A 25,301-nucleotide genomic window follows, 5' to 3' on the forward strand; every position below is an offset into this window, starting at 1 on the left:
GTGAAATTGTTAATGTGAAAGAAAAAGAAAAGGAATATGATGGTAAAGATAGTGACAGTATAAAAACAGAAATAAACCTAGAAGAAGATGTAACCAAACAACATGGTAGTGGTCAGGTTTTGCAAAAAACAGAATTGAAAAATTTAAAAGAAACTGTAGATCGATCAAAATCAGACAATCAAGAGGAAAATAGGATGGATGTTGATGAATATGATGGTGCAGCAGAGGGTAAAGCTATCAAGATGTCTCCTGAAAAATTCTTAAGAAATGTGGAAAAATCGCAAAATCGCAAAAGATTAAAGAGTAAATGGTTATCATTTCATTTGTAATGAAGAAGTGGATTATTTAAAACTATTGGAGACTTCAATCAATCACTTGTATTTTTCTTTAAATTTGTCTATATTTATATATGTATATAATATATTGTCTATTTGTATATTTACACTGTGTACCTTTAAATTTAATTAATAAAATAAATATTTAGATAACATATGTTCGCCTATTAGTTCTAGTCCACGATCGCGTAGTATATATAAAACGTTGAAAGTGCTATTGATATCACAATTGTCATGGCTGATGATCATTTCTGCGAGGATTTATTGCGTCTTTATCCTGACAGTAACCCTCAATATCAACAGCAGTTGCGAGAGTTAAATGATCGATTGAGTGTTGATAATGACAACAGATCAAATCTTACGGTTAAGGTCTATTCATGTTATTATTGTAAACTTCTGTTTGATCACCCTTCCAAACTGAAGAGACACCAGAGAAACAGTTGTACATTTCCATGTCGACAATGTGATAGACATTTTGATTCAGCGGAAAATTTGTTTAAACATAGCAACATCGATCATACAACTTATCAGACTGGTTCAGGAAACACTGATTCAAATTCACATACTACAATCAAACATAAAAGTGTGGATAAGTCTGCTCTCTTGGGAATAGCACGAGCTCGTTTCATTTATCCGAATGAGGATAATGGGGAAAAGTATGATCTTCTAGCATTTTTATCTGGAATTAAGCATGAGGTAAAAACTCATTTACAAGAGATGTGTGTTGAACTCGGTCATATTAAGTGGTATATGAATTGTCTTGTGCAAATGATCAAGCCGAATGGAGGTGAAGGTGGTAATGATTTAAAGAATAATGCACATTTTATCTCGAAGACATCGAATCTAGTTGATAGAGCAAATATAGATGATGAACATGATATTAATGTGACATATCAAAAAATATTCAAAAGTTTTGATGAGTATATACGAAATGGGAGCGGTTGGTCATTAGATCATATTAAACACATTGAGATTAATACAGCTAAATATAAACCTTTAGGCGGTGGATCGTATATACCCCTACCAAGAACTCTTGCTGCAACCAGAGCGTTACTCAACATAAGAAACTTAGATGAAAAATGTTTTGTATATGCTATTATAGCATCCATACATCCTACGTGTTCAGGTGACCCTTCTAAAGTGCATCACTACATCCCATATGAACATGAATTGAACATGGAAGGTATACAATTGCCCGTTGCACCATCATTTGTGAGTAAATTTGAAAGGCAGAATAACATTTCAGTAATGGTGTTAGGATTTGAAGAGGGTGAATTTTTCCCCCTCCATGTAACAGGTCTAAGAGAAGCTCATCATGAAGTTGACTTATTGTATTTGAAAAGTGGGAATAAAAGTCACTGGTGTTTGATTACAGATCTCAATAGACTTTTATATCGAACAAAATGCTTGGGACGCAGTCATAAGTATTGCAGATTCTGTTTATCAGGTTTCACCAGTGAACATACTTTAGAGAAACATATAAAATACTGCTCAAAATTTGAAGCTCAACATGTGACATATCCCACCAAGGGGGTAGACGATATACTAACATTTCAAGATCACGCCAAACAGTTACAAACATCATTTGTTATTTATGCTGACATGGAAACATTTTGCGAACCTATGGTTACTGAAGAGCCAGAAGATAATCGAACCAGCACAACGAAATTAACAAAGTTGATACCATGCGGGTACGGTTATCAAGTTGTTTGCATCGATGACAGATACACTCAACCACCTAAAATATATAGAGGTGAAAATGTTAGTGAACACTTCCTTCATAGTCTTCTTGACGAAAATAAACGTATAAAGGCTATTTTGAACAATCCTGAACCCTTGTGCATGACTGTTGAAGATGAGGAAGATTTTCAATCAAGTACACATTGCCACATTTGCATGGAAGAATTTACAGATTCCACTATCCGCGTTCGAGACCATGCACATGTTTCAGGTAAATTTCGTGGCGCTTCATGCAGAGATTGCAATCTTAATTTTAAAGAACACACATTCGTGCCAGTTATATTTCATAACCTGAAACAGTTTGATGCACATTTAATCTGTTCCTCGATAGGTATTTTCAAGAGTGAAGAAATTGGCTGCATAGCCACGAATGCAGAAAAGTACATCAGTTTCAACCTATCCAATCTGCGCTTTATCGATTCATACCAGTTTTTGAATTGTTCACTAGAGGAATTGGTATCGTCAATGTCTAAGGAGAATCCGAAAGAAACATTTAAACATTTTACAAAAGAATTTGATGATGATAAGCGGATTGCTCTTTTGTTGAAAAAAGGAACATATCCTTACGAATACATTGACAATGCAGCAAGGTTCAATGAAACTGAATTACCCTCTATAGACAAATTCTACAGCAATTTATCAGAGAAAACAATTAGTCAAACCGAGTATGAACATGCGCAACGGGTATGGAATCAAATGAATATTAAGAATATAGGCGAATATCACGATCTTTATCTAAAAACTGACGTTCTATTATTAGCTGATGTATTTGAAACTTTCAGGAAGAAGTGGATAACGAACTATTCCCTCGACCCTGCAAATTATTACACTCTTCCAGGGCTTTCCTGGCAATCTGCATTGAAAATGACTGGTGTGAGACTTGAGCTATTGACAGATCCTACAATGTGGCTCTTCTTTGAGCAGAGTATACGAGGAGGTTTAACAATGGTGAGCTGCAGACATGCAAAAGCAAACAATCCCTACTTGAGCAATTATGATCCAGCTTTACCAACTTCATACTTGATGTATGTAGATGCGAACAATTTATACGGTTTAAGCATGAGCATGCCATTAGCTGTGGGGAAATTCCAGTGGTTGTCAGAAGAGGAAATAAACGATTTCAATGTCTTAAATGTATCCAATAACGCTGACATCGGATATGTCATTGAATGCGATTTGGATTACCCAGATAACTTACACGATCTTCACAATGATTTTCCTCTTGCAGTTGAAAAAGGAGTGATAACAAATGAAATGCTTTCACCTCATTCACGTCATCTGTATGAGCAAGCAAATGATGATGGGAAAGAATACCAACCGAGCACCAAATTGCTAGCTACTTTGAAAGATAAAAAGCATTACATCTTGCACTATGTGAATCTAAAGTTATACCTCAAACTAGGTTTGGTTTTGAAGAAGATTCACAATATAGTTTCATTTGAACAGCGTCCATGGTTGAAACAGTATATTGACTTCAATACCGAAATGAGGAAAAAGGCTACTAGCAATTTCGAGCAAAAACTTTTTAAAAATGGCAACAATGCTATTTTCGGTAAATCAATGGAATCGTTGCGGAAACATATCAACTTCTCTCTCTGTCATAGGTGGGATAAGTTTCAAAAACTTACTGCAAAATCATCATTTAAAAGCTTTAAGATATTCAACGACCACTTGTGCGGCGTGCTACAAACCAAAACAAAAATTTTCTTCAACAAACCAATTTACCTAGGACAAATGATTCTCGATCTGTCAAAGGCGCACATGGTTGATTACTACTACAACCACATGAAAAAACTATACAAGGAGAATGTAACATTATGTTACACAGATACTGACAGTTTCATTATGCATGTGAGAACTGATGACATATATAGAGACATGTCGTTAAACAGTGAGCTATATGACTTTTCAAATTATCCAGCTGATCACCCTCTTTACACCAAAGACAGGAAATCGATTATTGGTTTATTCAAAGATGAATGCAAGTCCATTCAAATGGTGGAATATATCGGACTAAGAGCAAAAATGTATAGTTTTATCACCGCAGACGACAAGGAAACTGTAGTAGCAAAGGGTATTAAAACCCGAAATGTTAGATTCGAACAATATAAAAACACCTTGTTCAATTGTTCTCCACTACTCTCGCATATGTACACTTTGAGAAGTTTCAACCATCAGATTCACATGGTGAAGGTTGTGAAAAGTGGACTATCACCATATGATGACAAGAGACACTTGCTGGATGATAATGTGCATTCGCTAGCATATTTTCATAGAAAATTAAAAGAAAAACATTAATACAATTGTAAATTGAAAAAAAAATCCATATCCGTAATAAATTCAAGAAAAAGAAAACACACTGTACAATAATTATATAATATTTTATTTCATGTAAATAAATATATGATTTTATAATAAAATATATCAACATATTTAAGTTTTATCCGTTTGCTATCAACCTGGGGAAGTGAAATACATAGGGCAATGGGGAGTAGCATGGTAAAATGGCGACTTTAACTTAAAAACCCCAATGAAAATACATAACTTTAAAACCCAAATGGACCTTCAAACAAACTTCAAACATAATGACAATAGGACAATGGGGAATAACACCTTCAAACATTAAGGCAATAGGACAATGGGGAATAACACCTTCAAACATAGGACAATGTGAAATAACACCTTCGAACATTAGAACAATGGGGAATAGCACCTTCAAACATTAGAACAATGGGGAATAACACCTTCAAACATTATGTCAATGGGGAATAACACCTTCAAATGGGGAATAACACCTTCAAACACACCAGTGAAATACATTGGACAATGGGGAATAACACCTTCAAACACGATGAAAATATTACAAATAAATTTTAGATTAAAATATAAGAGACATATTCTTTGGTAAATTAAACACAATTATGAAAATGGGGAATTACACCTTCAAACGCACCAGTGAAATACATTGTGCAATGGGGAAAAAGACCTTCAAACACGATGAAAATATTACAAATAAATTTCTTAAATTTTAGATTAAAATATATGAGACATATTCTTTGGTAAATTAAACACGTGAAAATCGCATGTTTAATATTTTCCTTAAAATATCAGAAAAGTTCTCCCTATTGAACGAAAGTCCGAGTGAATTTAAAACAGACCCTGGGACGTTCTTTAAATGAATGAATATCTCTTCAGATGTGAAATGGCTGCATTCCCTTATCATTTTATTTAATTGATATCTTTGATCAAAAATTTCCTCGGCAGCATTAAACACATCTAATTCGGCAAATCCAGGATTTAAAACAAATTGAAAGTCTGCATAATCCATAAAAATAATTAAAATTGGTGAGGGAATTTTACAAAAAAAATCTCTCATTTGAATATCACATTTTGTTGTTAATTTATTATAAATACATGCAACAGATAAAGTTTGGTGAAGGTTGTGAAAAGTGGACTATCACCATATGATGACAAGAGACACTTGCTGGATGATAATGTGCATTCGCTAGCATATTTTCATAGAAAATTAAAAGAAAAACATTAATACAATTGTAAATTGAAAAAAAAATCCATATCCGTAATAAATTCAAGAAAAAGAAAACACACTGTACAATAATTATATAATATTTTATTTCATGTAAATAAATATATGATTTTATAATAAAATATATCAACATATTTAAGTTTTATCCGTTTGCTATCAACCTGGGGAAGTGAAATACATAGGGCAATGGGGAGTAGCATGGTAAAATGGCGACTTTAACTTAAAAACCCCAATGAAAATACATAACTTTAAAACCCAAATGGACCTTCAAACAAACTTCAAACATAATGACAATAGGACAATGGGGAATAACACCTTCAAACATTAAGGCAATAGGACAATGGGGAATAACACCTTCAAACATAGGACAATGTGAAATAACACCTTCGAACATTAGAACAATGGGGAATAGCACCTTCAAACATTAGAACAATGGGGAATAACACCTTCAAACATTATGTCAATGGGGAAAAACACCTTCAAATGGGGAATAACACCTTCAAACACACCAGTGAAATACATTGGACAATGGGGAATAACACCTTCAAACACGATGAAAATATTACAAATAAATTTTAGATTAAAATATAAGAGACATATTCTTTGGTAAATTAAACACAATTATGAAAATGGGGAATTACACCTTCAAACGCACCAGTGAAATACATTGTGCAATGGGGAAAAAGACCTTCAAACACGATGAAAATATTACAAATAAATTTCTTAAATTTTAGATTAAAATATATGAGACATATTCTTTGGTAAATTAAACACGTGAAAATCGCATGTTTAATATTTTCCTTAAAATATCGGAAAAGTTCTCCCTATTGAACGAAAGTCCGAGTGAATTTAAAACAGACCCTGGGACGTTCTTTAAATGAATGAATATCTCTTCAGATGTGAAATGGCTGCATTCCCTTATCATTTTATTTAATTGATATCTTTGATCAAAAATTTCCTCGGCAGCATTAAACACATCTAATTCGGCAAATCCAGGATTTAAAACAAATTGAAAGTCTGCATAATCCATAAAAATAATTAAAATTGGTGAGGGAATTTTACAAAAAAAATCTCTCATTTGAATATCACATTTTGTTGTTAATTTATTATAAATACATGCAACAGATAAAGTTCTTAATGAAGGTGGAGCTGACCGCTTTCGTTTTTCACTCAGTGTCTTTTTTTCTACTTCTTCTCCCATTGTCCTTTTTCTGTTCTGATTGGCTAAAAGAAATAAATAAGATACATAAACTCTAGTAAAATAGTTTTCACATCATAAATCTACAGATACATGCATGAAAACAAATGAACAAAGTGCGACACCTGTATTAAGAAATTGGATTTCATAATGGAGATTTCTAAAATAAATGAAAAGGATGAATTGAGTAGTGCAAATGTGGAAGAATATTCACTTAAAATGACAGATGAGCATGATTACAATTTTATCAATATGGATACAGCTGAAATCAGTGACCAGTTTCCACAACTGCACAGGCTTGGTGCAAAGATGAAAATTGTCGGATTGTTATTCTGTTCGATAACTCTAGCAGTTATATTAATAAATGGGCCATTAAACAGTGAAAATGATCCTCCATTCATATCTGATGATGTTAAACGAAACAGTAGCGGAAACGATTTATTTTGTAATAAAATGGACACTTTTGCTTTATCTGAAGATATTTTTGTAAATACATGTATATTGAATAGTGAACTGTTTGTATTATTGAGAAATGATCCTCTTAGAAATGAGATCGCTTTAAATCAAAGGCAATGGTTTTATCTTAAAGCGAGTATTTCACATATTGATAAATCAATCTTTGATTGGAAAAATGTTGCTAAGTTATGAATGATTTCTATCCTAACTATTGTATATAAGAACATATTAGAAACAGAATAAAAATTTGATCACTTACTGGTGTTATCTTCACTCGCCATCTTCAACTGCTTCAGAAAGTATGAATCCAGCTCCAGCTGTTTTCTTTTTCTTCTTTAGCCCCTTGAACGGGCCAGATTCTGCTGCAACAATCACCTTTCTGACGTCCGACTCTGACACTCCCGCCTCCTCATCGCTATCGCTGATAGCAATCACCTTTCTCTAAAATAAGAATATCATAATATAGAAAATCATCTTAAAATTTTAAAGTTATTTCAATGTTTTCAATTTTTTTTTTTTTTTTTTTTTTTTTTTTTTTCTTTTTATGGTACATTTAATTGGATAATTACTTTAAATTCATAAACTTGAAAATTATAACTACTTATTTTGATTTACATAGAAAAAAAAAAAAAAAAAAGTTGTTTTACCTTTCTTTTCAAAGTAACTTTTTTTACTTCTTCTTCTTCTACTTCTTCTTCTTCTTCTTCTTCTTCTTCTTCTTCTTCTTCTTCTTCTTCTTCTTCTTCCTCTTCAACAACTATAACCTTCTTTTTCCTGCTAGGTTTTTGCAGCTAAAAAAATTAATATATAATAAAAACAATTGAACGTGTAAGAAATCATATAAATCAACGTTTGCTGTGGGAAAGAAATTCGTATTTATTAGCGGTTGAGAAATTTACCTAGAAACAAAAATGTTGAAATATCTGCAACTGAACGTTTATCAAAACATTTTTTACTTGCTATCAATAACTTTGAAAATTAATACTAACAGTGGTGAAATCAACCCAGAAACAAGTGAAATATCTGCAGCTGAACGCAAGCCGCTTGTAAATACTCTCTATCAATAACTTACTTTTAACTAAAACGTTTGTTGTATATTAAACCTATAAAGTATATATTTATGTTCAATTATTTGCTGTTGAAGGATAATTAGAACGTTTATCATATAGTTTTTACTCGCTTTCAATAACTTTGAAAATTATGTGTACTTACTAGCAGTAGTGAAATTTACGAAAAAACATATAAGGTGAAACATCTGCAGCTGGTGCTTTTATTAAACACTCGCAATATCTTACTTTAAAATAATTTTGTAGATCGCTCCTATTTCTTAGAGAATAAAATATATATCACGCTCAACTATTTGCTGCTGAACGATAATAATTTAGCTATATGTTCATGTAAATATTTACTGCTAAATATTAGAAATCACTAACCTGTTTTTTTATTTCTGCCTCAGCTTTTAAAAGAACTGGCTTCAGATTGCATAGCTCTTTAAACTCATCAGTCCCAAGAGTTATGCTTCTGCTACTTGTTAAACTGCCTATGTGGATATAAACATATCCCTTGTACGGTGTAACCGCAATGTTCTTCTTTCTTCCAAAATTCAACTCAGCCCGCTCTACTTCTCCACCAAATCCCCTCATGTACTCAACCTGGTTCATCATTTTTATCGCTTTATGATAGAATTGAGTGTACCGCGTTAATAAAGGAATAAAGCTTCCGTTTCATTAAATTTGAATAATAGTTTCCAACACTTATTTACTCCTAAAGGCTCGCCAACCTTCCATTATCCATGTTACACCATTTTATTAATTCATATGTAATTTCAGTGTAGATCTGTCCCGATCGCGATTTTTCATGTCAGATTGATCTCCAATATTGCGGCAGTATTTGGATAATACACCTTCTGTTTACATTAAATCTTAGTTCATCAGTTTAAATATAAAGTGTTTATCACCTTTCAAATTTGAAAAGTGATCATTACTCAATAAATTTTGATTGTTTTTATTTAAGATCAATTATATATTATAGATTTGTTCGAACCGGATTTTGATGGTTATTTTTTACATCTCATTACTATTTTTTCTCTCTATATATAATTTTTCCTTCATTAAAACAAAACCTATTTTCTTTTCTTTTCTTTGGATCATATTTTCAATGGTAAATCGAGTTGGATTTTGACGATTATTTTTACATCTCATTACTATCTCCTTTTTTTTCTCTCTCTCTCTCGCTCTGATTTTTTTCATCGTTAAAACACCTTTTTTCTTTTCTTTGGATCATAGTTTCAATGGTGAATCCTATCTCCTTTTTCTCTCTCTCTATTTTTTCCTTCGTTAGAACATAAGCGACTTTTTTCTTTTCTTTGGATCATCTTTTCTTTGGATCATATTTTCAATGGTGGATCATATCTCCTTTTTCTCTCTCTCTCTATTTTTCCCCCTACATGCTACTTTTTTCTTTTCTTTTCTTTGGATCGTAGTTAATTGTTTTGCTCATGACTTTTTTGCAGCTAGCTAATTTTTCCCATGTGTAAATATTTCATTTGATAAGATTTGAGATTGAAGCTTGTGGATTACCATCTTTTATAATTAATAGTTGATAAAAATGTTTTAAGCAAAGTTTTTGTTTTGCAAATTTCTAGATATGCTCTTTTCTTTTCTTTGGATCATTGTAAATGGTGAATCTTGTTTTGTTCATGACTTTTTTTCAGCTAGCTTCTTTTTTCCTGTGTAAATATTTCATTTTCTTGACAAGATTTGAGATTGAAGCTTGTGGTTTGACCTCTTTGAAGAGTTGTCTCATCAGCAATTAAACCATATTTCTTTTATAATTAATAAATTTAAAGTAGATAAAAATTAATTAAGCAAAGTTTTTGTTTGCAAATTTCTAGATGATATACAAATGGTGTCAACTGGTAATCATCCACATTGATTGGGGTAGCAATGCAGTGGGAAAAGTTTAAGAAAAGTCTAATTTATTAACACATATCAAATACAAATACTTTATTCCATGAAACAACATAGTAAGTTTCAAAACAAATCAAGTTTTCTGCACTATTTATATAACAATTGTAAATAATATAAACAAGAGAACTATCAAATGAAATTTGGTTATAAAAAACTTACATCATTTGTAATGCACCATTTTTTTCACATAAAACATGTTATAGAAAGCACCATGACAGCGGTTACAAATCAAGAATTTTTATATATTTATCTCTAGGTTTAACTTAATCATATAGCACTATAAAAAGTAATAAAAACAAAAGAAAAAAAGTTTAAGCAAACACAATATGATAAAATAGGCGATAATATGTTGTAATTAAATTTGGATGCTGTAAATTCTCATATGAAAAAATTCCAAAGATGAAAATGATGATAAAGTAAACATAAAAACAAAAAGTTCTCCAAACATTATATACATATATATATTATTTACATATATACAATAATACCAATCATATTTGTTTTTTAATTTAATTTATTTCTATTACAAAACTAAACATATGTAAATGGAAAACTAAAAAGAATAATTTAATGAAAGGAATAGATTAATAATGAACTTTAATACCAGAGAAAGTAGATTATTTAATGAAAAGAATAGATTTATAATGAAATTTATGGTTTGAATGAGCATGAAACATATAAACTAAGGTGAATTTATAAAAACAAACTACATGTATACTACTATTTACAATATAATAAAATGAGAGTAGAGAAATGCGAGTATAATCAAAATCTTTTCTTTAATTAAAATAAAGTGTAACTAATCCAAATAAATCAAATGAAAGAAAATTGAAAAGTTTTGGTGATATAATTTTTCATAATATAAGTAGATTTGTAGAATACATCCTCATCAGTGATTATTAAAATTTAGATAACAGTGTATAAATAAGTTTATAAAATTTAGAAAAAAGATTATAAAATTTAGAAAAAAAAAAAAAAAAAAATATAAAATTTAGAAAAAAAATTTAAAAAATTTCATAAAATTTAAAAGTTTAGAAAATTAATCATAGGTTAGTCTCTGTGGCCGAATAGATATCCTGTTTGATCTTCTCAATATTCTTGGTGGTTGTTGTTGTGCTGGGGCTACTCGTCTGTTATTTTCACGTGGTGGAAAAAAATAATTTATAATTTCTTGAAGCCTTTCATAAATTGCGATGAGGATATATTCTACAAATTAAAAAGTAGTAAATACAGAGATACATTAACTTAAACAGTTTTTTTTGGTGTATTAACAAAATCTGCAATTTCTATTTCGGATAGTGAATCTGCATCGACATTGAAGGAGAATTGGTGTTGGCGGAAATTGGTTTTTGCAGTTCTCTTCTTTTTGCAGATGCAAAATAACATCAGCGACAAGAGCATAACACATGCTAGAGATGCTGTAAAGATAAATTTGAATATGTCACTTACTTTAAAAATTATAAAATATATTGATATATATAAATAGATTAGACCATTGGTTTTTCTGTTTGAATTGTCTTTATAGCTTACTGTTTGGTGTGAGCTTTTGCTCTGTGTTGAAGGTCATACTTTGATCTATAATACATTGGCACTCATACCGCATCTTTTTCTTATTTATAAATAAGTGTTTTTATTAGAACATGTATATATTTTTATTTTATTTATTTATTTTATTTTTATATTGTTTGTCAATCAAATAAATAAATTAAATTTAGATACTTACCAAAAATCATTATAAGAATGATCTTAATATTATCTAGACCCTTGTCTTCCTCCTGTGCATGTGGTGTTGACTTCTGAAATAAAGAAATAAAATCATGTATTTCATGAAAATGTTGATATTAAAAAATCTTATCCTTCACATTTTAATTTGTTTTTAAGCACTATACTATAGAGAATACAAATTGACTCGTTCATGTACATGTATTTCCTAATAAAAATAGAAAACAAAACGGACGTTTTAATTAAAAAAATATCAGATAAATGCTTACCAGTTGTTTATCAGTGGTGCCGATTGACAATGTGGATCCTGGTGTTACTCTTGTTGCTGCTGTTGTTGTTGTAGAAGCTATGACTCCATTCTGTAAAAAAAAATATACATAATGTAAGAAATGTTTTACACAATAAAATTAATAAATAATATATAAGATCTGCTCATAGTTTAGGTTGTTTCTAGTCACTTTACATATAGAGACAATACTACGTGATTACTTTAAAGCTCTTATTATTCTGTTATTCTTTTCTAATTTCCTATATACTTACATCACAATGTATACCATTAACAATTGTTATTGTTTCTGGTGCTGCTAAAACATTGCTGCATTTAGAATTTCCTTGTTTGATCTCAATTGAATGCAGGTCTCTATTATTTGCAAGGTCCAATTGTCCGGCAACAAAAAATCTTTCGAATACGACTTTCTTTACATCTAGTCGGATTCTGGTGTTGTAGAGCCCTGCTCCAGTCCATCTGCAATGGAGAGTATCCCCCTCCACTGTGCATACATCTCTCAATTCATGCGAGCATGAAACAGCTGACATTGTGAAACAAATGATGATGAATATAAACATGGTGTTGATGGGTGACATTTTGCAAATATTTTGAGGAATTAAATACCCGGATGAGAAATAAAAACAATAGTCTAATTAGGGAATGAATTAGGGGTAATTAATTCCGTGATATATGGTTGGGATAAGAGTGGTAGATGGATAAGGTTTAATTAATGTTTGAGTATGGATTGTTTTAATAAATAATAATAATAGTTTTTACAATATACGCTAGGGTTAGGGTTAATTAATATATTTTCAATTCTTATTCATTTTTTGTTACAAATGAAACTTAAAAGTTTTATAAAATTTCTTCTCTCAACGCGAAGTCATTTAATCTTCTATTTTTTCAGTTTTACTTTTAACTTCTTTATCCAAAATATTAACAATTTAAATTGTCTATATGTTAAATGCGATGGAAAATAAATCAAAACATTCTTTTATAAGTGAAAAAACAAAATTTTCATTTAATATTATACAACAGTTATATTATGTAATTTTCTTGACGTCTGCAAAATTCAACGTGTGAAAAAATCAAAACAGTCTTTTATATTTCTACAAATTTTAAAATCCAATATTTTGATATTATTCAGCAAAATTCAACGTGTGAAAAAATCAAAACAGTCTTTTATATTTCTACAAATTTTAAAATCCAATATTTTGATATTATTCAACAAATATATTATACAATTTTGCTAGCGGGAACAAATTTTTGTCAACGTGGCAAAAATATTTGCTGCTGCCACACAATATATACTACTATTATTAACATTATATATAAACGAGACGAAAGAAAAGGAAGGCAAACGAAGAAACCAAAAGAATACCTGGCATGTGCAAATACATAATTGATAAGAGAATGGATATTAAGAAAAAATATTTGTCCGGTATCTTTCCTTTCCTGGTATAAAAATATGATATTCAAGATTTTAGCTCAGCACAGGAAGAGATTATCTACCTGTGGGGTAATCTTTTTGAATATTCTCTATTGATATAACGGTTTGTGGTAAAAAGGATAAAACACAAAAAAACTGAACTCCGAGAAAAATTCAAAAAGGAAAATCAAAAGTCCAAACACATCAAACGAATGGATAACAACTGTCATATTCCAGACTTTCCCTGAAATTGCACGTATAACCTTTGCGAATCAACACATGGAACCTACAATAGATCTCGTACCATGAAGTTCAAATTCAGAACAAGCTGTTATATTCAACCCTTTTCAAATGAAACTGTTTACACTGTCGATTTGTAATATGAAAATTTTCGATTATTTGAAAATTCTTAAGATCTGCCGCCAGAAAATACTAAATTGTAGGAAAAGAGGCAACATAGAAAAGTATCAAATGGCTAGGTCATAGTTGTTAAACTAAGGTCACAAATTCCTCAGACAAACTCAACCTTTGATTGATTATATTTATGTTCTTGTTATATAGCTCTTAAAATTTTTCGGTTCTTACTCATTCTACACAAAACATTTCGAAACGTGAAATTATTCATCGTTGTCATTTTCTTGTTCAACAAAATATATAGCAAATGAGAATATGTAGTGTTCGTTTGTGGATAAAGAAATGATTGTTCACATGAGATATTCGTTCAACAGTTCTAGATTTTTTTCCTCTTTTGCATAGCTATGACGGGATTTTTGTGCTCCTACGGGTTGTTCTGTACTGTTTTTATTCATTATCTGTGGCATATCAGTATAATTGAGCATCTTTATTTTCCACAAGGTCTGAAATAGAGTCCGGCACTTTTTTCCTAACCCAAAATAAAATTCATCTTTATCCACAATAGTAATGTAGTAATAGGTATAAGCGCAGGTGTTAAAGTGGTTAAGAGTGGTTATATTTGTTTAGGGGTGGTTATATTTACCAGCGCTTAGGATAAACGCAGGTGTAAGAGTGGTTAAGAGTGGTTATCCAGATAAGCAAATCTGTCAAAGTGTTTAAGAGTGTATGGTTTTTTTTAAGGTGCTCATTTATACCTTTGCATGAGATAAGCAATCTTCTTAAAGAGGTAACGAGTGGCATTTATTTGTTTTAGGGTGGTTATTTAAATCTTTGCTTGGGCTGAGCAAACCTTTTAAAGAGGTTAAGGAGTGAATAAATATATAAAGTTTAATAAATTGTTTTATACATAAAATTAAATCGATCATGAGTGGACATATTATCGAGAATTTCGCTTTCTTAAAAGCCTTGTATTATGCTGAACCCATACAGAGAAAGTTAATGATCGATTTGATTTCCGACGAAAAAGTTCAAGCCTTTTCAGAAATTGCTTCTTTTCTTCTGCAGGGAAGAATAAGTCTTCCAAATATACACAAACATAAATTAAAAGACTATTGGCTTACAGTCAGATCTTTAGCAAAAGCTCGCATTAGTTTAGGAAGAAAAAAACGAACATTACGTACATTTCATTATTTGTTACCTCTACTGATAAAGTCAGTTTTGTGCATATTAGACGACCAATTTGATGCCCTTCACAATGAGTTTGCATTCTTGCATAGATCAAGCGAAGTGTACCTTTTCATATTGAAAACTAAAACCAGTATCTTAAAAGAATTGAAAGTTTTATATGAAAATAGTCCTCACATCATAGAAAATTGGAAGTACAGCATTTTACAAGACCACCTTAAACCTCTATTTTATTAGTATGAATAGTGTGTAGTTGCTCTTATTAAATGTAGTGTCGTTTATCTTTAAGTATTGCTTACAATACAAAAGGAAGTCCGTGAAACATCAATTCAGAGGTAATTAATCTCACTATAAAAAGTGTCTCTTTTCTAGCCTATATCATTATGAAATAAGAATATCCTTTCATATCTACCACGATGGAATTGGATTCACATTTATTAGATTTGTTTTGTTTCAATCCTCTCCACCCGCATATGCTTTATTACATTACCAGAGAACAAACTTACAAAGATTGGCCAACTCAACTTGCTCAGAAACCTGCAGATCTAATTCGAAATGGTTTTTATTATGCCAACGTAGGAGATCGCGTGACATGCTTCTGTTGTGGTGTGACATTAAAACAGTGGAACAGTTCTGACCATATCGAAACTGAACATTTGAAATATGAACCAAACTGTTTGTTTGCAAAAATGGTGTCACCCAAAGTTCCGAATTTCAATGCTTAACTTTTCTACCAACTTATTATACAAGATCGATTAAGTATGTGATTATCTGTTCTTTTCGAACCACCCTGAGATGACTCATCTATCTGCATTCTGAAACACTATATAAAGGGGTTCTTTTATCATCAGAAAAGACACTCCATCACGACAAGCATTGCTAGCAGCATGGAATATTCAAGGCATGAAAAATGTTTTTTGAACACTTACGATTTCTGCTTTGCAAAGAAAATTCAGGAGATGATACCCACTTTAACTAGAGAACATTGTTATGGTTGTATGGTAGACCACCCATCTCAAAGAGAGCATTCATGTTTATTTTTTACGGAACTGGAATGTTTGGAACAATTTTTTGTTGAAGCCTATGATAAAATTTCCTTAAAGGATGTTATCAGTACAGTGAAACCATGTTCTATATGGGATTGCATAGACGATTGCGAAATGAAATTGAAAAAAGAAGTGTATGACAAACTTACCCAGGATAGAAGTTATTGTGAGAAAAATAAACCAAAGCCAAGTAAGGTGTATCAGCTTGTGGAAGCTTTAATAAAAACTGAAGATAGATTTTCATAGTCCAGGACATTTTTAACTCTGACACTTCTATTCAGTTACACTTGACTACCATATGATTCATAGATCATCTTGCATTGTTTGTAACTGTATACTTGATTGGAAAAGGTACAAAATAAAATATGTTTACAATCGTCTTTTTGTTTGTTTGTTTTTTTTTCGTTTTTTTTTTATTTGTTTTTTTTCCCTTGTGAACTCATCAGTGAAACATTGCTTTTTTGTTATATGTTTCTAGTATAAAAGATCAGGTTTTCAAATTTGCAATCATTTGTCGTCTTGTGTTGAAAATGTGCAAAACAAAAAAAGTTCATGATTTATTAGAGAAGACATATTTCAATTTATCAAAGTCTGGTGCATATTCAGTTCCAGATAAACTTTTAAAGTTTTAAAATCCAGAGGCATATCCAACATCGGGAAACAAACAATTCGAAAATGGCTCCACAATCAAGATAGTTATAGTCTCAGAAAGGAACTAAGGCGACGCTTCACTAGAACTCGAGTCGTTGTATCAGGAATCCATGATCAGTTCGATATGGACTTGATTGACATATCCAATATAAAAAGTGAAAATTCAGGTGTGTCTTTCTTGCTTGTGGTTATTGACATCTTCTCCAAGTATCTTTGGGTTGAGACACTGAAAAATAAAACAGCAAAAGAAGTTGTAACTGCATTAAAAAAAATACTTAATCATACAACATTTACTAAAGGTAGATCGGATAAAGGTGGTGAGTTCAACAACAAAATAATGAAAGCTTATCTAAAAAGCAAAAACATTTACTACTTCACCACAGAAAATTCAGAAACAAAAGCTAATTTTGCTGAAAGAGTAATTAAAACCATAAAAAACATGATGTATCGTTATTTTACTAAACAAAGATCACATCGATATATCAATGTGCTACAAGATTTTGTCAAGACCTATAATTCGACACCCCACAGAAGTCTTAATAACATTGCTCCTAAGGATGTAAACAAAGAAAACGAAGCAGACCTTTGGGCTTTCATGTATCTAAAACCTAAAAAACCTAAAAAACCTAAAAAATTTCATTTTAGATTGAATGATTCAATCAGACTCTCTAAAATTCATATGGTTTTTAATCGATCGTACGATGAACATTTCACTAGAGAAATTTTCAAAATCAGAAAACGCTTTCGCATGCAAGCTATACCTGTTTATAAAATTTCCGAATTTGATAATTCCCCAGTCCAATGATTATTTTATGAGCAAAAAATGATAAAAATAGACAAAGGTTAAAATTCTATGTGGTTTATAAAAAAGAAAGTTAAAAAGCGTAAACGGAATGGACATATTCAGTGGTTAGTGAAATTTGAAGGATGGCCAGACAAATATAATCAATGGATTGAAGAGGGAGATATCACTGAGCCACAAGACTCTTAACCTATCGCAATGAGTATTTACGTGACCATGAGCAGTGACAAGGCATTGGAATATTTTCCTAACAATAAAGCATACAAATTTACTTCTCATCTGAATTCACCCCTATTTTTAGATGGTTTATGGAGGGTAGCTTTAGTCGAAGCAGAAATATCCTGTTCTTTATCTAAAGAGGAATCTATTTACCTGTATTCAAATCTATGTGGATAATCTATCGTTGATGGAGAACAGAAACCACTACTCCGAAGGCTTACTGCTATCAACCAAGGTAACTGGTCGTCAATTTTTGAAGCACCTCATTATGTTCCTGTAAGAATTCATGAAATTTATGATATGGATGTGTATATTACTACAAGTCAAGATGAATTAGCTTCATTTTTAAATAATACTTCAACGGTGACACTTCATTTTAAATCATTTCCATTCTTTTAAAATGAATAAAATGTATATTCCAAATACCAGTCATTGGATGGATTACTATGAAAATTTAGGAAACAATGGTAGCAATACTTACATAAATCAATTGAATAAAAGCGGAAAGCAAATAGGAGGTGGATCTCTAGTAGGTACACCTAAATCCTTTATTACACCAATCGGACCATCAATGAAAGATTCAACCAATGAAAAACTAAAAGTTCAACTTGTTTCACCAGTTCAACAAACAGAGGACATGGCCCGAGATATGGTGGAGAGAGAAAAGGTAAAGATTGGTATAAAAAGAAAGTCGCAAACTTCTCCTAACAGTTCTACAAAACGTGCTCTAAAGAGCAAGTCGCAAAAAAAGTCAAGAAAGTCAAAGATTAGGAATTCAAAAAAAGGAAAAGGAAAAGGGAAAAAAAATATAAAGAAGAAAAAATCTAAAACACCTCTAAAGACAGGAAAGAAAAGCAAAATCCTAAAATCTGTAAAAAGATTTAAAGATATTTTCGATTAAAGATGGCTGCATTGACTATGGATGGATTTCAAGAAAGTCAACCTTCTGGTCTAAACTTGTTCACTCTACCTCCTACACAAACAGCAGTAGAAAATGTATATTTTGATGAAAAAAAAATAAGATCAACTTCACAATTAGGTGGTACAGCTCCAATCGAATTCACTATTGCAGCACAGAATTCCCTAGAATATATAGATCTCAGAAAAACTCAACTCTATGTGCGTGCTAGAATTAGGCATTCTGATGGTTCAGATTTAAAACCATCCGAATATGTTGGACCTGTAAATAATTTTTTACATTCTATGTTTTCTCAAGTGGATATTACTTTGCAAAATAAACTGGTTACTTCATCAACTGCACATTACCCATATAAAGCCATGATTCAAACAATGCTATCTTTCGGCTCTGAAGCTAAGGAATCCCAGTTAACCAGTCAACTTTGGAAAAAAGACAAAGCAGGTCATTTTGATGATAATGATGTGAAGAATGGTGGCAATACTGCCCTTTTTGCCCGTTCTCAATATTTTTCTCAGAGTCAAACCTGTGACTTAGTTGGGAATCTTTTTCATGATTTGACTAGCTTAGACAGATACTTATTGAACCAAATAACAGTAAATGTGAAATTATGGCGCTCAAAGCCTGAGTTTTGTTTAATGACAAATGTAGTCAATCCAAACTTTCAAATATATATCGAAGACATTTATTTAAGAGTCTTCAAGTTAAAACTAAATCCTAGCGTCATAACAGCACATAGTCATAAATTGCTCACAACTAATGCAAAATATCCTTACACTAGAACAGAGGTTCGTCTCATATCTATACCTGCTGGAAGTCTTAGTTTCAACTATAACAACTTGTTTAATGGTTTGAGAGCTACACGTTGTGTTATTGGATTTACAGACTCTAGCAGTTCCAGTGGGTCATATGCTTTGAATCCATTCAACTTTCAACATTTTAACTTAAGTCAGATAGCATTAAAGCTGAACCAGGTTCCTGTTGGTGGAAATGTTATGCAGTTAAATTTTGCCCCTACCAGTCGCACCATATTACCTTCTTTTACTAGTATGTTTGAAGTTACAAATAAATGGATGCGAGATAGTGGCATTGATATCTCCAGAAATGATGTTTCAGGAGGAACTGCTTTATACTGCTGGGATATTGAAGCAAACTTTAGTGATGAAGGACAGTATTTAAACTTAGTGAAGCAGGGGACTTGCTCATTAGAAGTAATGTTCAGCAAACCACTACCGAAGGCAACAACTTGTGTTGTATATGCTGAATTTCCAGCTTACTTTGAAGTAAATTTAGAGAGAAATATAATTTTACAATGAATACAGATCAACTAGAGTGTGCAATAAAGTGTGATAATGAGATGAGAAAGAAGATATGTGGGGTTTTCGCTTCTAATGAAATCAGCTACATTCAACTTCAACCATCAACTGGATTTATTGCAAATACAGATGTCAAGCAGCTACCAGGAAAACATTGGGTAGCATTTAACTATAATGAAAATAAAGTGTTGGAAATATTCGATTCTTTCGGATATACCCTTAGTCAACTTTCAGTTTACTTTAATGAATTAATGAGTAGATATACATTTACTTCAGCAAACAAAATGCAGTTGCAAAGTGAAAAAACACTTGTTTGTGGACAATATTGTCTGTTTTACCTCATGTCTCGTTCTAGAGGAATTTCCATGGAACAAATAAAAGATGTATTTAGTGGTAGATATTATTTAAATGATCAATTTGTTTATGATTTCATTAATGAAAGATTTAACTGCTGTATGACTTCTGTAAATGTTACTCTTCAATCATGTATTTGTCAAAAAAAATAAAAATAAAAATACTTACTTATACGTATTTCATCATTTCTTTTCATCAGACTGAAAAAAATATATTAATATATAAGAATTCAAGGTTTATTTACATTATCAGTTCATGAAAAATATTCAAAGAGAATGGTTGACTGGTGGAATAAAGAAAGCTTACTCAAGTTTCAAAGTCCAACATCCCTTTTCATTGTTGGACCTTCTAATTCTGGAAAAACAGTCTACACTAAAAATCTTCTTCAAAATGCTGAAGGCATGTTTCAAATACCCCCCTCAAGAATATTTTACTGTTATGGTGTATGGCAACCCATTTATGACGACATGAAGAAATCCATTAAAAATATAGAATTCTATAAAGGTTTACCAAACATGGAGGCTATTAATGAATGGGGTGCCTTAGGAGGTCATAAGATTTTAATTTTCGATGACTTGATGATGGCTGCTGAAAATTCAACAGAACTACTTCATTTAATGACAATTGGTTGTCATCATTTCTCAATTAGTGTCATTCATATACTTCACAACTGTTTTAATAAAGGAAAAGTTATGAGAAGTGCTTCCTTAAACTGTCATTACTTCATTTTATTTCGAAATTATAGAGATCAACTACAGGTTCAAGCTTTAGGAAAACAAATTTTTCCTGGAAAATTGAAATATTTCATGGATGCTTACAACAGGGCAACATAAGTTAAGTTTCGTCCTTTAATTATTGACTTAAACCCTCACACAGACAAAACATATCAGTTGACTACTAACCGAGGAGTTGGACAGACACCAATTGTTTATAAACCTTTAGAATGAGCAATAAAACAAGTTTAGTGCAGTTTTTGATAGATATTTCGAATAACCAAATGATTCAGGTTATCAAAATACTAACTAAAGTACAGCTGCAAGAGATAATTGAAATGATTTATAATGTTGTTCAAGGGGTGTGCTCAGTTTCAGATTCAGATAAAATCCTACTAAACAAGCACAAACAGTTCATTCGTAAAATTCTCTTGAAACAGACAACACTTCAACATAAAAAATTGTTGCTGCTAAAAATTCGAAAAATATTACCCATTTTCTTGAAAGCTTATTTACAATATGTCTCGTGAACTTATGCTCATTCCAAAGTTAAGATATGAACAACTGATTAAACATGAAAAAGATGAAACAAGTGAAGAATTAGGAAAACCTATAATTCCTTCGGATAAAAACAGTGAAGAAGTGCAAACACCTGATCAAAGTAAGAAATCTGAGACATCACCAATCAAACTCAACCAAACTAGCTTAAATCAATCATCAACAAAACATAAACGAAAAAAGCAGAATGGTGGAGGGAAGTCATATTTGCTCATGCCACCAGAAAAAATGTTAAAATTATACAAGAAGAAAGGAAGACTTACCACAAAGAGAAAGTGGTTATCCTTTCACATATAATTCCTTGAGTATCCTTCCACATTTGTCTACTTGAATGATATCCTTCACTGATCCTACAAAGCACTCTGAAAAGAAGATTATGATGTCATCAAAATGGAATGCTATTGACTCAAATGAGGTATATAAATATCAAATTAATTTATCTTTCATTTTCTCAAGATGACTAGCTAACTTTAACACTATGCGCAAGCTTCCACCCATTATGTGTTAAAGCAGGAAGAAAATCAAATTCAATCTCTGAGGAACAATCTACCAGATGAGTTTGATGATTCTGACGATAATATTTTAGTGCAAGCAAGTATTCAGGCTGAGAAAGACTTTAAACGAAAGCGTAAAATCATCAGTTATGAGAAGGAAAATAAAAAGCCTAAATTAAGTGCGGGAATTTCTCGCTACATTGAAGACCTGTTGGTGACCTTCTGCTGTTGTGTTTTTTTATTTTGGTCGGGTTGTTGTCTCTTTGACACATTCCCCATTTCCATTCTCAATTTTATTTACTTGTGATCTCTGTGACAGACATTACAAACATCTTGGATCATTAGACCGTCATTTGCAGACTCATTTCCAGAAACATAGATGCGGGAAATGTGACAAATCATTCACTAGAAAGTATAAACTTACAAAACATAAGGAAAAATGCCTTATTTCTCACCAAAAACAATTCACACAACTTGATGCTTCTGAAAAAGAAAAGAATACAGATGAGAAAGGACAAAATTGTAAACAATGTGGAATACCTTTCAATAATTATGCTGCACTTTTTCATCATATGACTGCTGCTCATCCTTCAAATCAAACTGGAGGTAATATCCAACAACCTCCCACTGAAAATGTTCAGGAATCTGAAATAGAAAAAAAATCAGAACAGAGAAGAACAAAAGTCAGGAAAAATGCAATAAATAATTTAGCACAGCAAGTTGACATTATTCCAATGGAAGATGAAAAGTATGATCTTCTTCAATTTTTAGCTAATGTTAAAGAAAATGTGGAAAACGAATTAATTAAAACACGTGAGACACATCGTAGTATTAAATGGAATGTAATTGGAAGAGTTGAAATGATTCGTGATGTAGATAATGGTGAACAGGAGAAAACAACTCCACATTTCAGAAGTAAAAATTACATCTCACTACCAGATGAAAACAATGAACACAATATCAATGAAGCATTTCAAGGGGTTAACAAATCTTTAGAAGAATTTGTAAGCCATGGCAGCAATTGGGTCGTAAATAAAGTTCTTAGTCTAGAAATAAATACTGCAAAGTACTCACCAGTAAGTGGAAGCTCACATCTACCTTTACCTCGAAAAATCAGATTCAGTCGTGGTGTAATCAACATAAAAAAACAGTGATCAGAAGTGTTTTTTATGGTCTGTATTAGCAGCTTTACATCCAGCTCCGAATAATCCTCAAGAAGTTTACCATTATAGAAAATATGAAAATGAACTAAACATGAAAGATATCAACTATCCAGTATCCCTATCTAAAATGGAGAAATTTGAAAAGCTCAACAATATTTCCATCAATGTGTTTGGTTTTGAAGATGGAGATGTTTGTCCTTTGTATTTAACAAAACTCCCAAATGGATATAAAGAAGTTGATTTGCTGTATTTTTCAAATGAAGAAAAATCTCACTTCTGTTTAGTTAAAAATCTAGATCATTTTCTAGGATCCACTACCAAGTTTCATACAAAACGCTACTATTGTCGCAGATGTTTACATGGATTTATTAGAAGCGATTTATTAAATGAACATAGACCTTACTGCAATAAATTTGATTTTCAAAAGGTAGAATTTCCAAAACAAGGCAGAGATATTATATCATTTAAAGACTTTGACATGTACCCACGTTTATGCAACCCAAGAGGATGTTATACACCCTATATACCACATGTATCCTGGTGGATGTAACGCAGGAGGATGTTATACACCTTTAATATATACCACATGTACCCTGGTTGATGTAACACAGGAGGCTGTTACACACCTTATATACCACATGTACCCCGGTTGATGTAACTCAGGAGGATGTTATACACCTTATATACCACATGTACCCTGGTTGATGTAACACAGAAGGATGTTATACACCTTATATACCACATGTACTCTGGTGGATGTAACACAGGAGGATGATATACACCTTATATACCACATGTACCCCGGTTGATATAACACCGGAGGATGTTATACACCTTATATACCACATGTACCCTGGTTGATGTAACACAGGAGGATGTTATACACCTTATATACCACATGTACCACGGTTGATGTAACTCAGGAGAATGTTATACACCTTATATACCACATGTACCCGGGTTGATGTAACACCGGAGGATGTTATACACCTTATATACCACATGTATCCTGGTGGATGTAACACAGGAGGATGTTATACACCTTATATACCACATGTACCCCGGTTGATGTAACTCAGGAGGATGTTATACACCTTATATACCACATGTACCCTGGTTGATATAACTCAGGAGGATGTTATACACCTTATATACCACATGTACCCTGGTTGATGTAACACAGGAGGATGTTATACACGTTACATACAACATGTACCCTGGTTGATGTAACACAGGAGGATGTTATACACCTTACATACCACATGTACCCTGGTTGATGTAACACAGGAGGATGTTATACACCTTACATACATCAACCCGGGTCGATGTAACACAGGAGGATGTTATACACCTTATATACCACATGTACCCCGGTTGATGTAACACAGGAGGATGTTATACACCTTATATACCACATGTATCCTGGTTGATATAACACCGGAGGATGTTATACACCTTATATACCACATGTACCCGGGTTAATGTAACGCAGGAGGATGTTATACACCCTATATACCACATGTACCCTGGTTGATGTAACACCGGAGGATGTTATACACCTTATATACCACATGTACCCTGGTTGATGTAACACAGGAGGATGTTATACACCTTACATACACCAACCCGGGTCGATGTAACACAGGAGGATGTTAAACACCTTATATACCACATGTATCCTGGTGGATGTAACACAGGAGGATGTTATACACCTTATAAACCACATGTACCCGGGTTGATGTAACGCAGGAGGATGTTATACACCTTATATACCACATGTACCCTGGTTGATGTCACACAAAAGGATGTTATACACCTTATATACCACATGTATCCTGTACCCGGGTTGATGTAACACAGGAGGATGTT

At 32.0% G+C, this 25,301-nt stretch overlaps 4 protein-coding genes and 1 long non-coding RNA gene across 6 annotated transcripts; 2 read left to right on the plus strand and 3 right to left on the minus strand.

The window, feature by feature from the left end:
• Positions 1-569: 569 nt before the first annotated feature.
• On the plus strand, positions 570-4,578 carry LOC134718187 (uncharacterized). The gene is made up of 2 exons (XM_063580679.1): positions 570-3,627; positions 4,514-4,578. Exons 1-2 carry the CDS (start codon positions 570-572, stop codon positions 4,576-4,578), a joined length of 3,123 nt encoding a protein of 1,040 aa, XP_063436749.1.
• A 1,109-nt stretch (positions 4,579-5,687) lies between these two features.
• LOC134719040 (histone H3.v1-like) lies at positions 5,688-9,434 on the minus strand. The gene is made up of 4 exons (XM_063581971.1): positions 8,707-9,434; positions 7,921-8,064; positions 7,533-7,714; positions 5,688-6,843 (listed from the first exon to the last, which is right to left on the minus strand). The coding sequence occupies exons 1-3, from the start codon at positions 8,935-8,937 to the stop codon at positions 7,544-7,546; spliced, it is 546 nt and encodes a 181-aa protein (XP_063438041.1). The 5' UTR covers positions 8,938-9,434; the 3' UTR covers positions 5,688-6,843; positions 7,533-7,543.
• Positions 9,435-10,857: 1,423 nt separating this feature from the next.
• LOC134719041 (uncharacterized) lies at positions 10,858-13,290 on the minus strand. Of its 2 annotated transcripts, none has more exons than XM_063581973.1 (4): positions 12,505-13,290; positions 12,234-12,323; positions 11,966-12,038; positions 10,858-11,448 (listed from the first exon to the last, which is right to left on the minus strand). In XM_063581973.1, the coding sequence occupies exons 1-4, from the start codon at positions 12,826-12,828 to the stop codon at positions 11,282-11,284; spliced, it is 654 nt and encodes a 217-aa protein (XP_063438043.1). In that variant the 5' UTR covers positions 12,829-13,290; the 3' UTR covers positions 10,858-11,281. The 2 variants fall into 2 exon arrangements, with proteins under 2 accessions (XP_063438043.1, XP_063438042.1); XM_063581972.1 differs by lacking the exon at positions 10,858-11,448 and adding an exon at positions 11,488-11,660 and having other exon boundaries at positions 12,505-13,269.
• A 5,037-nt stretch (positions 13,291-18,327) lies between these two features.
• Positions 18,328-20,150, plus strand: LOC134718188 (uncharacterized protein F54H12.2-like). Its single transcript, XM_063580680.1, has 2 exons — positions 18,328-18,585; positions 18,822-20,150. The coding sequence occupies exons 1-2, from the start codon at positions 18,328-18,330 to the stop codon at positions 20,148-20,150; spliced, it is 1,587 nt and encodes a 528-aa protein (XP_063436750.1).
• Positions 20,151-20,671: 521 nt separating this feature from the next.
• LOC134719798 (uncharacterized) lies at positions 20,672-22,909 on the minus strand. Its single transcript, XR_010107703.1, has 3 exons — positions 22,810-22,909; positions 22,039-22,137; positions 20,672-20,704 (listed from the first exon to the last, which is right to left on the minus strand). It is a non-coding gene; the product is annotated as an uncharacterized LOC134719798 (long non-coding RNA).
• Between the last annotated feature and the right edge of the window lie 2,392 nt (positions 22,910-25,301).

The sequence above is a fragment of the Mytilus trossulus genome, chromosome 5 (genome assembly GCF_036588685.1).
Source record: "Mytilus trossulus isolate FHL-02 chromosome 5, PNRI_Mtr1.1.1.hap1, whole genome shotgun sequence".
NCBI lineage: Eukaryota > Metazoa > Mollusca > Bivalvia > Mytilida > Mytilidae > Mytilus > Mytilus trossulus.